Source organism: Protomyctophum parallelum, assembly GCF_964188405.1.
Source record: "Protomyctophum parallelum genome assembly, chromosome: 23".
Classification (NCBI taxonomy): Eukaryota; Metazoa; Chordata; class Actinopteri; order Myctophiformes; family Myctophidae; genus Protomyctophum; species Protomyctophum parallelum.
In genome coordinates this window covers 16,046,363-16,059,444 of record NC_139715.1, presented here as the reverse complement: position 1 = coordinate 16,059,444, position 13,082 = coordinate 16,046,363, and the positions used below count along the sequence as shown (strand labels likewise).

The 13,082-nt window shown below is 46.4% G+C and overlaps 1 protein-coding gene across 1 annotated transcript in view; it reads right to left on the bottom strand.

The window, feature by feature from the left end:
• The window catches only part of zranb3 (zinc finger, RAN-binding domain containing 3), a 117,647-nt gene that overhangs the window by 82,240 nt on the left and 22,325 nt on the right, over positions 1-13,082 (bottom strand). The window contains exons 8-9 of the mRNA XM_083758396.1: positions 10,178-10,312; positions 700-819 (exon numbers count right to left, since the gene is read on the bottom strand). Coding sequence (XP_083614522.1) covers positions 700-819; positions 10,178-10,312 — 255 coding nt within the window. The remainder of the gene's footprint in view (positions 1-699; positions 820-10,177; positions 10,313-13,082) is intronic.

Here is a 13,082-nt window from a genome sequence, read left to right as displayed (position 1 = left end):
AGCAATCACCTTATACATTTTAAAGTGGAAAAACGTCCACAATGAATTGCAAAAAAAATCCAGCAATTAGTTGCCGATTCGATTGCGACTACTAAATGAGTTGGCAACAGATTGAATTATTGATTACGATTAATTGATTCATTGATTCATCGTTGCAGCCTTAGAATATACGAAGAGGGAGGGAAGGAGGCAAGAACAGAGAGAGCGTAGGCTTTTGAGTGGTGAGTATGTACAGTATAGGCGTTCAATGTGTCGCACTCGTAGCCGTTGATGGCCCTATTGACTGTGGTGAGGATCGAACCTGTGACCTTGTGACAGAGGAGCCTATAGTGCAGTTCCCAATGCTGCTTTGTTCCGTGTCTGTCAACCGAACTCCACCAAACCTTTTACACATAGTAAACACTTGTACACTCTCAGAGTAACAGACCCATAAGGGTCCATTTTGGTTCCAAACTATCATTTAGCTGGGGACCCACTGGAACTCCCTCAAGGACCCCACTTTTGACTTTTTGGTCAAGGTTCAATTTTGGGCGTTTTTCGCTCTCATCTCGTCAGTATTTGGCAGTGTAACTGTCCTCGTTCTCCAATCAAAAAGTCGAATTTCTAGCAAAAGATAAATGACGCAGATTATGTCCACTTTTATGTCCTATTTGTGTGTGTGTGTGTGTGTGTGTGTGTGCGTGCGCGTGTCAGTGATACCTTGGCCTCGATGACGGCCTCAGTGCAGGCCTGCAGCATGGTGAGGTGATGACCGAACACCAGGAATTTGAGTTGCTCCGTCTCCAGCATCATTTTAATGTAGTCCTTCACGGCTCCTGCCTAGACACACACACACACACACACACACACACACACACACACACACACACACACACACACACACACACACACACACACACACACACACACACACACACACACACACACACACACACACACACACACACACACACACACACACACACACAAAACAGACCACAGATCAGTGAGGAGAGTGGACGCTGCGTCGCTGGTGAGTGAAGGAAAGGAGTCCTTCTCTGCCCTGGATTCTCCATGGACCACCATGGGTCAGGACTATAAAACAGAGAGTGCCCAGACCCACTAGTCCAGGGCTACTCAACTTAAGATGGCTCAGAGGCCACTCGGCTAAATTACAAAAGTCCAAGGGCCACAAGCTAAAAAAAAAAAGAGTTTTATTTTCAACCGTTTACCACATTTATTTTGTAACAGACTACATGTCTAAAAATCAAGGAAACACATTTACAAAATGAGTCTTCATTCACACAATGGGAAAATAACATAATAATGAACAGATTATCACAGGTGAATAAATTTGTAAGTAGTTAAAGGGTCTAAAGGTCTTCATTTCTGACTTCAGAATGCATCTCATTTTGATATATAAACGCTTCTAGAGAGACTTTAGCATGACCAGCGTGAGGTAAAAATGGAAGATTATGATAAAACATTGGTATTGGTATGACCACGATGAGCCGCAGATACATTAAGCAGGGGCCACATGCAGCCCACGGGCCGCGGCTTGAGTAGCACTGCCCTAGTCACATGTCAGCGCTGATTTGGAGAGCAAGACAATAATTTCACAATGACGAGATTTTTTGTCACTCTGAAACTAATTTGTGCATCTGCTGTCTATAATAGTCACCCAGAATGTCCTCTAAATATTTCAAGTAAGATGCTGTTGAGTTGCAATCACATGATTGATACCACATCATGCAATCACATTTTGATTGCAACCTCATGTGAAAAAGTTAGTTTCTTTACCTTCTTGGGTTCTTCTGATGTCTTTATGTTACAAAAAAATCACACCCGTGTGAAGTGAGGGGCGCTACTACCGTATATTAAAGTCTAACTCATGTTGATGTAAAACAAACGGTGCCAACACAAACATTAAATGCCATTAACAATAAAGAGACAATATGACGTAATGAGGGACAATATGACGTACATTTTCCCTTCATTCATTGAACTAAAAACAAACATTAAAGCTGTATATAGTAGGGGCCCCTCAAAAGGAAGAGAGGATTGCTGTCTGGATACACAAAAATCACACCTGTGTGAAGTGAGGGGCGCTCTTATCATCGTACATCATCATGCATCATCTCATACTGGCCAATCAGAATTCCTGTTGCCACAAATGTACATCATATTTGGCGGACATTTGACCTAATGACTCCTTTCATTGGCGATGGCAAATATTGAGACGTGTGGGGTCAAAAGCTGTATGGGTCTAGCGCCCCTCAAAAACTGAAGGTGTTCTTTGGTAGGGAAAAATAATCAATTGGCAGAACAAACCAACAAGAAAAAAACAAGGCACTCATTGACCTTGAACGTGCCAATTAAAAACAAATGCACTTTAACTGTAACGCAGAAAGAGTGTGTTGGTTTTAGTTACCTTGCCACTCTGTTTTCGTTTTGGCCCCTTTTTTTTATACGTGTAAAGCACTCCGTATAACACTGCTTTAAAGAAAGTAAAGTTGGGAAACACAGTCCAACTTTTACGGCAGCTAACTTCCATACCCGGGAGTGGCGTATGGCGTGACTGCATGAGACACAAACTTGTGTAGAACACAGAGCAAGGCCACTTTGGTTGCATATACACCGCCCCCCTGCACAACTCTGACGGACGTGTTATCCCAGCGAGAGTGTCATACAAGCACAGCCCTGGCTCGTCTCGGTTCAGGGACCGTGGGCCAAAAAAACAAAACAAGAAGAAGAGAGCAGAGAATATGGCCAGGAATAGGGCCCATGACACTGGAGGTACAGCAGTCAAGTCGTGTGTTGACGCGACTACAGCGGTACTCCTGTGTTAGCACGACCCCGGGAAAGATTTCCACTGCGTCATGCAACCTGACAACCTCACACCGCCCGTCACACCTGCTCTGGCGCGAGAGAGAGAGAGAGCGCGTCGGCTTCCGCCAAACCCCATAATTAGCTTGACATGGCCACTCCGAACCCTTTCCCCGGTTTCATGGGGTCCCTCATTAGCGACGTTCTCGGCTTCTCATGTCTCATTTCTTTCTGTCGAGTTTAATTAGCGCGCAAAACTTCTCTGTCGTTTGAAGCAGCCGGTTAGCTGCATCAGAGACCCTACCTCTCTCTCTCTCTCTCTCTCTCTCTCTGGGTAATTAGGAGCAGGTGCTTGGCGACTAAAGAAATAAAAAATATATATAATCATACCCCAAAGGCTGCATGGGCAGCTCTGTCTCCAAACCGACTGGCAGACAGACAAGGTGGCTGAGATTTGTACTTTCAGAAGTGACATAGACACATTGCTCCCATATTCCCCACAGTCCACACACACACACACACACACACGAAACATGAAGAATGAAAGTAGAGAAAACCTGTCCGACTCTAAAAAAACTGATAGCAGTGGAAATGAGAAGAGGCTGACAGTGTGTTGGGCGGGGGGGGTGCGGTATGTCTGTGGGTGGGTTGGGGAGTGGGGGGTGGATGTAGTACGGGTATAGCAATGAAAGGTCCGGTGTTAGGCTAAACCGAGCAGAAATCCAATCAGCAAACAACGCGGAGCGCAAAAGAAGATCCAAGCGCAAAGGCAGGCTGCATGGGCGGGCAGCGCTCCAATGATTGCATTCCACAGTTATCTCCGGTCTCTGTTAACCTACCGGGAGGCCAGGGCTCCAGGCGCTGGGCTAATAGAGAAGAAAGGGGGGCCCTCAGAGACTGCAGACGATTGAGAAGTGATATGGCCGATTTAAAATGTACACGCTACACCAATTTTACAACTAAAGGGGAGAGAGAGAAAAAAAGAAGAAGAAAAAAACCCGAAACTAAACTCATGGGGTATAAACTTCAGTCACGTAACGACTGCAGGAGCAAACAAACAAATGTCGAGCTATATAATTTACCACTGGGATTGTGTATCTTTCCGTGTTAGCTGTTTTGGATTGGTCAATATTTCTGATTTTGAGAGACGATGTGAGGCGAGGGGTGTGTTTAGATGCGGTAAAAAAAAAAAGTGGAGCAGAAATAACCAGTGTTGCAAGACTTAATTCATATGTTGTATTGTTAAATCTTTGTCGGTCCAGCACCTGGGTGAGAAACTGGACGTGCATGTGCATGGTCTTTCGTGTTTTGCTGCAATCTCTCTAGGTCGTCCTCAGACGAGCCCTCCATCGTCGTTTCCAGTCATCCCGATTCTCCATACATCCGGCCAGTTCGTTGGTACTTTGCACTCCTGCATCGCTCTTGAGTACATCCACGTATGTTAGCGTGGGGCGTCCTCGTGATCGATGCCCGTGTGTTGGTTCCCAGAGCACCAGTTTGCTGGCTGGCAGTTCTTGATGCCTTTGGCAGTGTCCTGCTAGTCTCATTCTCCTGGCTGCTATTTTCTGGCTCACTCTTGGTATTCCCTCATACAGAGTCTTGTTAGTGACATGTACAGTCATGCTGATGTTAAGCACTGCACGCAGCATTCTGGTGTAGCACCCGTCAAGGGACTTCTGCAGGGTTGGCTTCAGGGTCCAGCATTCACTGCCATATAGGAGAACAGACTCCACTGTTGCGTAGAAGAAGCTGAGTTTGATTTGTCGGGGGAGATTGGAGTTCCATACACTGGTCATGCCATTCAGGGCCCTCCATGCAAGTGCCTTCCTCACTTTCAGATCTTGCTCGGTTGAGTTGACCCATGAGCCCAGGTACTTGAAGTCCTTGACTTCCTTCAGCACCGTGCCTCCTGTTGTTGTGAGAGGTGGATGTTCCGGTGATATGTTGTAGGTGATAACCTCAGTTTTCTTGGCATTTAGCCTAAGGCCAACTTTGGCACACTCCAGCTCCACTCTGTTCAGGAGTTCCTGAGCTTGTTCCACGCTGTCAGAGAGCAGGCCGATGTCATCCGCATAGTCCAGATCTGTCAGGACTACCTTGGGATGTCGTCTTGACCTCCTTGGTGTTAGTGTGAAGCCAAGATCCTGCTCTCGTCCACTGATGGCTTTCCTGAGTGCATAGTCCAGGACTATGATGAAGAGGAAAGGGGCTAAGGTATCCCCCTGCATTACCCCGGCCCGGATATCAAACTCCTCGCTGTTACCATCTGGGGTCACCACCTTGGCCCTTGTTCTTGCATACATGGACTCTATTGCCCGGAGCAAGTTGGGGGGGACACCGTAGGCCTTAAGGATCTTCACCATTGTGCCTCTGTGAATCGAGTCAAACGCCTTTTTGAAGTCGATGAAGCAGAGTACAGCAGTCAAGTTATCCTTCTTCACCTCCTCAATCATTCTCCTCAGTGCCAAGATCTGTGCTACGGTAGTTCTCCCCTCTCTGAAGCCATTTTGGTTCTCTCTCAGGAGAGGGTCGATGGCATGCCGTATCCTGTTTAGTATCATTCTGTTGTAAATCTTTGCAGTGATACAAGTCAGGCTGATGCCTCGGTAGTTGTCTGGCTTTGAGAGGTCCCCAGCTTTAGGCACTGGAATGATGTTGGACAGAGACCATATTTCAGGCTGTTTGTTGTTCATTAGTGACAGGTTGCAAAACTCCAGGGTGAGGTCATCAAGGTCACAGTTCTTTAGGACCTCTAGGGGTATGCCATCTGGCCCAGCACTCTTGCCCTCCCTCACTGTGGATTTCGCCTTGGCAAGCTCACTGGTCGTAAAGGGACCATCTTCGATGTCCAGGCCCTGGAGGATTGCCGGCACATCCTCCTCATCCTCTGCTGTACCCAGGAGCCCCTGGAAGTGGCCGAACCAGGTAGTCACCATGTCCTCTGGGCTGTGTCCCTCCACCTGTCCCTCCTTAGCTCTTTTCCGCCCAGTCATCTCATTGATGACTTTCCAGGCCTCCCCATATTGCCGTTCACCATGCGCTGCCTGCACTCTTTGTACGCTCTCCATCAGTTCCTCTCCTTTTATGGTGTCGTATGTGCTGAAGAGAAACTGCTTGGCTTCATTCAGTACAACACGTCTCTCCACGGTTGGTTCGCGCTCAAAGTTGAGCCGTGCTTCCTCCACCCTGCTGCGTGCAGCTACAACCTCCGGATGTCTGGACCGCATGGACACTCTGGCTTTGTCCAGCATTGGCACGCACAGCCTGGTCGCCTCCTCATTCGCAACAACGAATCTCTCATATTCGCTGCTGGGCTCAGCTCCCCTGTCCAGCTGCCGAAAGCGCTTCCTAACCTCCTCTGTGTACCTGGCTTGCAGGCCTGGGTCGGCTGCGAATGCCTTCCAGTCGTGCCGGATCTTGGGGCTTGGCTTGGGGACCCTGAGGCTCATGGAGACCACGCGGTGGTCAGAGCCCACAGAGCTGAAAGTGCTGAACGGTTCAGCATTTAAGATGGAGCTCCTCCACTTTCGCCTCACAAGTATGTAGTCCAGCTGACGTACAGTACCTGTGGCTCGGTCTCGGAAGGTCCATCTCAATGCAATGCAATGCTATAGAGCAGGGGGTTCCCAAACTGTGGTGCATGCACCCCTTGTGGTGCGTGAATGCCCTCTAGGGGGTGCGTGACATGAAAAGGGTAATTTGGGTTTTTGGTGTTATTTAACACAAACCGAAAGATCTAGTAAACCAGAGAGATGGAAGCTGTATACAGCAGCTGTATGTCTCAGTGCAGTGACATTCTGTGATTATTTGCCATAAATCATATTAAAAAATGTATAATTTTCACCCAAATGCAACGAGACTTAGCTTTGGGGGGTGCGTCAGCTAGGTCAGGAGGTAACAGGGGGTGCACGGCCAAAAAGGTTTGGGGACTGCTGCTATAAAGCGTCGCAGTCCCGCCCCCTGTGAGGGCACCGGGAGGGAATTCACCATTCATTTTCCCCATAGACTTTTCAAAACATATTTAGACCTGTAAGCCTCGGACAAAACCAACAGCTGAGTTGACAAATCATGACAACAGATCATTAGAAAGACGGGAAAAAAAGGGCAGGGTACGACACTTTTTTTGTTGTTTTTCTTCTAATTATTATTTTGTTCGGCCCCCCAAAAATGGCTTTAAAGGTCTTTAAAAAATAAAATTTGAAACGTCTATGTTGGGAAATGAATGGCTTTAAAGGTCTTTAAATAAATACTTTTTGAAACGTCTATGGGGAAAATGAATGGGGAAATATTTCCCTCAACGTTCTGAAAGGGGACTGCGACGCTCTATGGTGCCATTGATGAGAGCCAGGCAGGCTCAAAAAACATCCACAGGGCTCAACGGACAGATGTTTAGTAAAGGTACACCTACGTTACGTTACGAGTATTCACCCACTATCCCTGAAATTCAACTTGTAAACTTTTTAATGTTGCTGTTTTTTTATCTCGTCTTGTTTCAATCTAGGGGGCCAAGCTTTTACAGCCCAGTTTCCATGGCGACAGCATCACAGCGATGCTATTTTGGAACAGCGTGGAACTTTGAGATAAGATGTTTTCCGCACAATGCAGGCAACAATGGATCAAGCCTTCAGTCAGGAGCCCACACTTTGTCTCAGCGCGCCTTCAACCATTCCATCCTGTTACCATGGCGATTGTCTCCCTTGAGATCATCTCGCCGAGCATTTATTTGGCCAAGTGCTCAGACCATCAACGAATGCCGCCGTGGCACCGATGCCTGATTACCTTGAACGGGAAAATAAATAATATTTATAGTCCAGACCCCCCCCCCGCTGGCCTGCACCAGTCACCCCCCTCCCCCTCCACACACACACACAAATATGCGCACGCACACGCACACGCACACGCACACACACACACACACACACACACACACACACACACACACACACACACACACACACACACACACAGTATGTAAATTGCCGATGCCTTTGCCTTTCTCTGGCCATAGTTTCCGGTCTCTCTAAGATCACATCTGACCTCACATCTACTATCTAGTATCCTATATGTGACTGCATCTGGCAAACAGGACCTCATTTCGACCAGAGTAATCTTTCAGTTTTTTGCAGATTATTAAAGTACAGAATGTATAAGCTTTCGTATGATGTATCATTCAATGAAATTGGCACCTCAGCTCACCAGCTGGTGAGCCAGCGCTAACCAGCTGAGGTGTCTATACCTGGTGAGCCAGCGCTAACCAGCTGAGGCGGTACGGGACCTCCTGTTCCCTGCTGCTGTATATTTCGAGCACATCCACTTATCAACCCAGATACTGGCCGTTAAAGTAAAGGATGGTGAGTCACAGTTCGCCAGTGGTTATTTTTGTTGGATTACATGCGGCGTTGGTTGGTGCGTTACCCAGTGGGATATGGTGTTCCGCGCTGCGCACACTTCAGAAGTGCTGTACCGTTCGGATCGGGGGCTGTGCGGGGTCACCTACTTTTGCAGCACAGCCACTGGGATGTTATCTCGAGCACATACATTAGAGGCTTAGAGAGAAAAATGTAAAAATAAATAAAAAAGCTTTTTCAGTGCCATTTTCAGTTTACAATTCTTAACCCATTATAAGACCTGAGGGTCTGATTCTAAAAAAAATCTGAAAAGGTGTGTGTTTCAATGTCAGTGCTTCTCAAACTTTTTCATGTCAAGGACCCCTAGAGTGATATGTATTTATTTTAGCCGTCGACCCCCATCTCAAAATATGTCGTTCCAGGGACCCCCACAAGCAAAGATTTGAATTAAAAACGTTTGCTGTGAAAGAATATATATTGAAAAGATTTGCACACGATTTCACGATGCAGGGATGGTCTTTTATTTGAGTCCCAGGGACATTTTATGAGTCCCACTTCAACGACGTTAGAACTTAGAAGTCATATTTTGCCATTATTTTAAATTGCAGCATTTAACTCACATTTTATTTTATATGGTTATAATGTGATCATGTAGAAAACGGAAGAAGAACTAAAGCTAGCAAAATAAAAAAACTTTGTGAAAACTTTTTCGACGCAAGTTAGTGTGGAGTTCTGTGTCTGTTCTCTACAGTGAGATGAAAGAGGAGTCCACACATCATGAGAAATAGACATGACAAAGTGTTAACTCATGCCGCTTCAATGGCATACAGTATATACAGCAATGAGGTTATATCTTCCCTTCTTCTCTAGAGTCCTGCCTCAAAGCAGACCAGAGGTAGAAAACTGTCGTTCCCTGATGATGTCATCGCTAGGGACACACGCATCAGTAAGCAGGAACTGGGGCTGGCAATGAAGGACCGGGAAGTCTGGCGTAATATTGTGAAATCCACGATGTCGACCGCGGTCGAAAAATTATGATGATGATATACAGCATGTCCGTTCTCTGCCATAGCAAGTCACAACAAAGTGTTCAGCAATTATACGAAATATCTACTGTAAGTTCTCTAAAGTATATAAAAGCAAATAAGATAAAGATAAAAAAACTAATACATAAATATGAATTGGGGCACTTGCATTATGAACACTGCAGGTAACAGGGTCATGCGCGTAGAGGCACATGCTACTGTCATAGGTCAAAATGTGTGTATCCATCTTCCATAGGCTTATTATAGCTTTTAAAAGGCGCAAAATCTCACAATCCGCAACCACCTGCAATTCGGGGGTGGTTCATAAATTGGAATAATTAATTATTGTGGTCGGATAACGGGCGGATTATAAATATGCACACGCAGATTCGGGTGACAAAAAAAGCTCATCCGCAGGTCTCTAGACATACAGTAGACTTTACAGTACATAAAAGTCAACCCCCAATATTCTAGACCCCCAATATTTCGACCGATTTTCGATGATCGGTCGAATAGAAAAAAAGTTTGAAATAAACATTCATTCATTCAATATCTGTATCGGCAAATAAAACTGACATCAACCGATGGCAGTAGCCGATATTTATATTTTGTTGATAAGTATACATTTTGTGTTGGCTATGTTGGTGTGCTGTAGATTCTGAACATTTATTTCTTGTATTGAAGATGTATCGGTTTTCCTTTTCAGAGGGAAATAAAAAAACTCAAAACTAAATAAACATACACGGTTAGCTCAACCGTCTGGGCACCTAGGCTGCTGAGCCAGCCTAACGGCGTGCCGCGGGTCCGACTCCCGATCCCGACGGCCTTTGCCTCGTGTCCCCCCCCCCCCCCCCCCCCCCCCCCCAATCTCTCTCCCCATTAAGGTATCGGAATCGAACAAGCATTTTCACATCGGTGCATCCCTATAATCAGAGCTGAGCTACTGTATGAACCTGCTAGTTTTTGGCCACAATGCAAAGTTGAAGACACTATCGTTACCTTGGCAATGGCCGTCTGCTTGTACATGCGTGTGATCAAGGTCATGACCTCAGTGAAGGGGTTATCGGCGTCGGCGAACCCCAACCCCTGGCCCTTCATTCGTCTCTCCCATTCCTCGAAACTGGCGGAGGCCTCCTGGAAAGAACAGAGGGAGAGAAAGAGACGGTGAGGCTCCATTCTTTTAATTCCTTCAACCATTCCTCCCTCTCTCTCTCTCTCTCTCACTACTGCACTCTACAGTTCCTGAGATATAAAGGGCAAAACAATTAATGGTGCTAGTGGGTGCCCTACTTTTGAGACAGAGAGAGGGAGGGAGAGAGAAGTAAAGAAGTAAAGAGAGAGAGAGAGAGAGCGATAGAGAGAGGAAGAGGAAGAGCTGAGGGATAGAGAAGGAAAAGAGAGCGCGGGAGAATTCCCAAAGATGCATCCTCCCGTTCGCCCCAGCCAGTGTGCTGCCTGCGTTGTAGCTGGGTCATGTGCTCCTCTCTCCCAATTATAGCCATCCTGTGACAAGCCGAGGTCGAAGACGGAGAAGGCGCCGGGCCAGCGCCATAAATCAAAGATGGCCCCTGCATGCGCGCTCTCAAGGTGATTGGCGAGGGGTATTTAAGGCGGCTGCAGGAGCATGGGGGAGGGGGGGGGGGGATGAGAGAGAAGCCCAGTGTCGTGCATTGTAGAGCAGGCATAATGGACTCACAACCCATAGACAGCAGAAAACACTGGAGAGTCCATGTGTGAACACCGTTGATGTGAGCTGGCACTGAGGGGGGGTGGGGGGGCGTGCTGAAGACAATGCCATACTTCTTTCTTTGTGTGGGTAGTGAATAATCTGAAAATAATGAATCACTTCCATGCTCACGCAACGAGGTGTGATTCATATACTGTAGATACAAAATATGCAAAACTGTAACCCTGCTCGCTCGCGGCAAGCTTGGGAAGAGGAGAGAGTGTGTGTGCGTGCATGCGATTAAAAGTGGGAACAGTAGCAGGTGAGCGCTCTTTATGCTGCCGTGAGTGAGAGAGAGAGAGAGAGAGTGTGCGTGTGTGCACGTGCACATAATTATGTGTGTGTGTGCAGAAGAGCTGGGTAATGTGCTGGGCATGCAGTCTGCTGACTGATGAAGAAGCAGAGAAAGAAGGGAAGAAGTTCGAAGTATCATTATCGCGCACGCGCGCACACACACTCACACACAGGAGAGAGCCAATCCAATTACCACACAATGACCAGCAAAACAATGAGGCTTCATCGCAGACAACATTAATAACTGAGCACTTTTGCAGTGCATCTTTTGAGGTCTGGGTGTGAGGAAATGTGAGAGCGTGCCGTGTGTGCATGCACGCACGCGATCACACACACACACACACACACACACACACACACACACACACACACACACACACACACACACACACACACACACACACACACACACACACACACACACACACACACAACTAATAATTTGGTTGGGCCTGGGAGTCTTTGACAGAGTACTGTAACTAGAATGAACAAATGTTTTCCCACAAAAGCTTTAAGTGGAGAAGCTCTTATATTTAAGCCATCTGTGTTGAAAAGGGAAATATGTTCTATATTCCAATTTGTGATTTTTGTTTTCTTTTACACAATTATTGCACAGACACTTTCTAGATGTAAAATCTTTGGATGTAAAAAATAAACTTTGACAAACATCTTACTGCCACTGAAAACATAAAAGTATGATAAAGAAGCATACATACATACATTACTACTGTAAAATTATACACCGTCTTTTTGGTTTGTATAGTGTCAAATGATATAATAAACATTGCCATTGTTTTATCAGTACTATTATGGTATCATCACAACTCATTCAGAATGTGCTGATCGTTAACAGGATTCCAGTGTGGGTTTGCTTAGGGCTGGTGGCGTGAACACTTGCAGTGATCGGTCCTGCATTGATCCAGGAGGACTAATGCTGACAAAAGAGCAACGCTCGGAGGGAAAAGGGCAGCGGGGGAATAAAAAACCGTCTGGCCTGGGGGAGATAAAAAGCTGTCGTTAGCGAGTCAAATGAGGGGAGGCGGGTGGAGGGTGGTGGTCTGGTAAGAAGTATGGTGTACTGTATACCGCGGTCGGTGTGTGGGTGCAGTATTTAGTTTAGACAGTTTTTGGTTTAGACTAGTCATTGGTTAGACCAGTCATTAGTCCTACAACTCAAACCCTCACCCTAAACCGAACCTCCCACGGGGCAGCACACCTAAACCTAGCCTTAACCTTAACCCATGTGTAACCAATGACTAGTCTAAACTAAGTATGCACCCCCAGTGGGGTGGGTCAGCAGGGATTTAGTCCAAAAGGGAGGTGTCAGTCAAGGGAAAGTTGTTGTTAGGCGTCATAAGTGGAAAGACCAGAAAAGTCCTTGCGGGGTGCCCTTAGAAGATATTAGGAGATTTTTTATACCATTTACGTCATATAAAAGTCAATCAGATATAGTATAATATCGTTTTGCATCTTTGTGACAGGCCACACACACACACACACACACACACACACACACACACACACACACACACACACACACACACACACACACACACACACACACACACACACACACACACACACACACACACACACAAATGGTTTTCGCCTTATGCACAAGACCGGTATCGGTCGATCATGAGACAATCAGTAATCGGGACGGTCGATCGACAAACATTAAAAATGCCATCGACAATGAATGGAGAATTCACGTTATATGTGTCTGAGCAAATCGGCATACAGTATGTACAGTATGTCGAACCCTTGAACAATAAGGGACCACGATTCATCATGATGATATACGATGATTAGAGCGCCCCTCACTTCACACGGGTGTGATTTTTTTTTCTTCCAAAACGACTGCTGAGGGCGAGGATGCTGAAC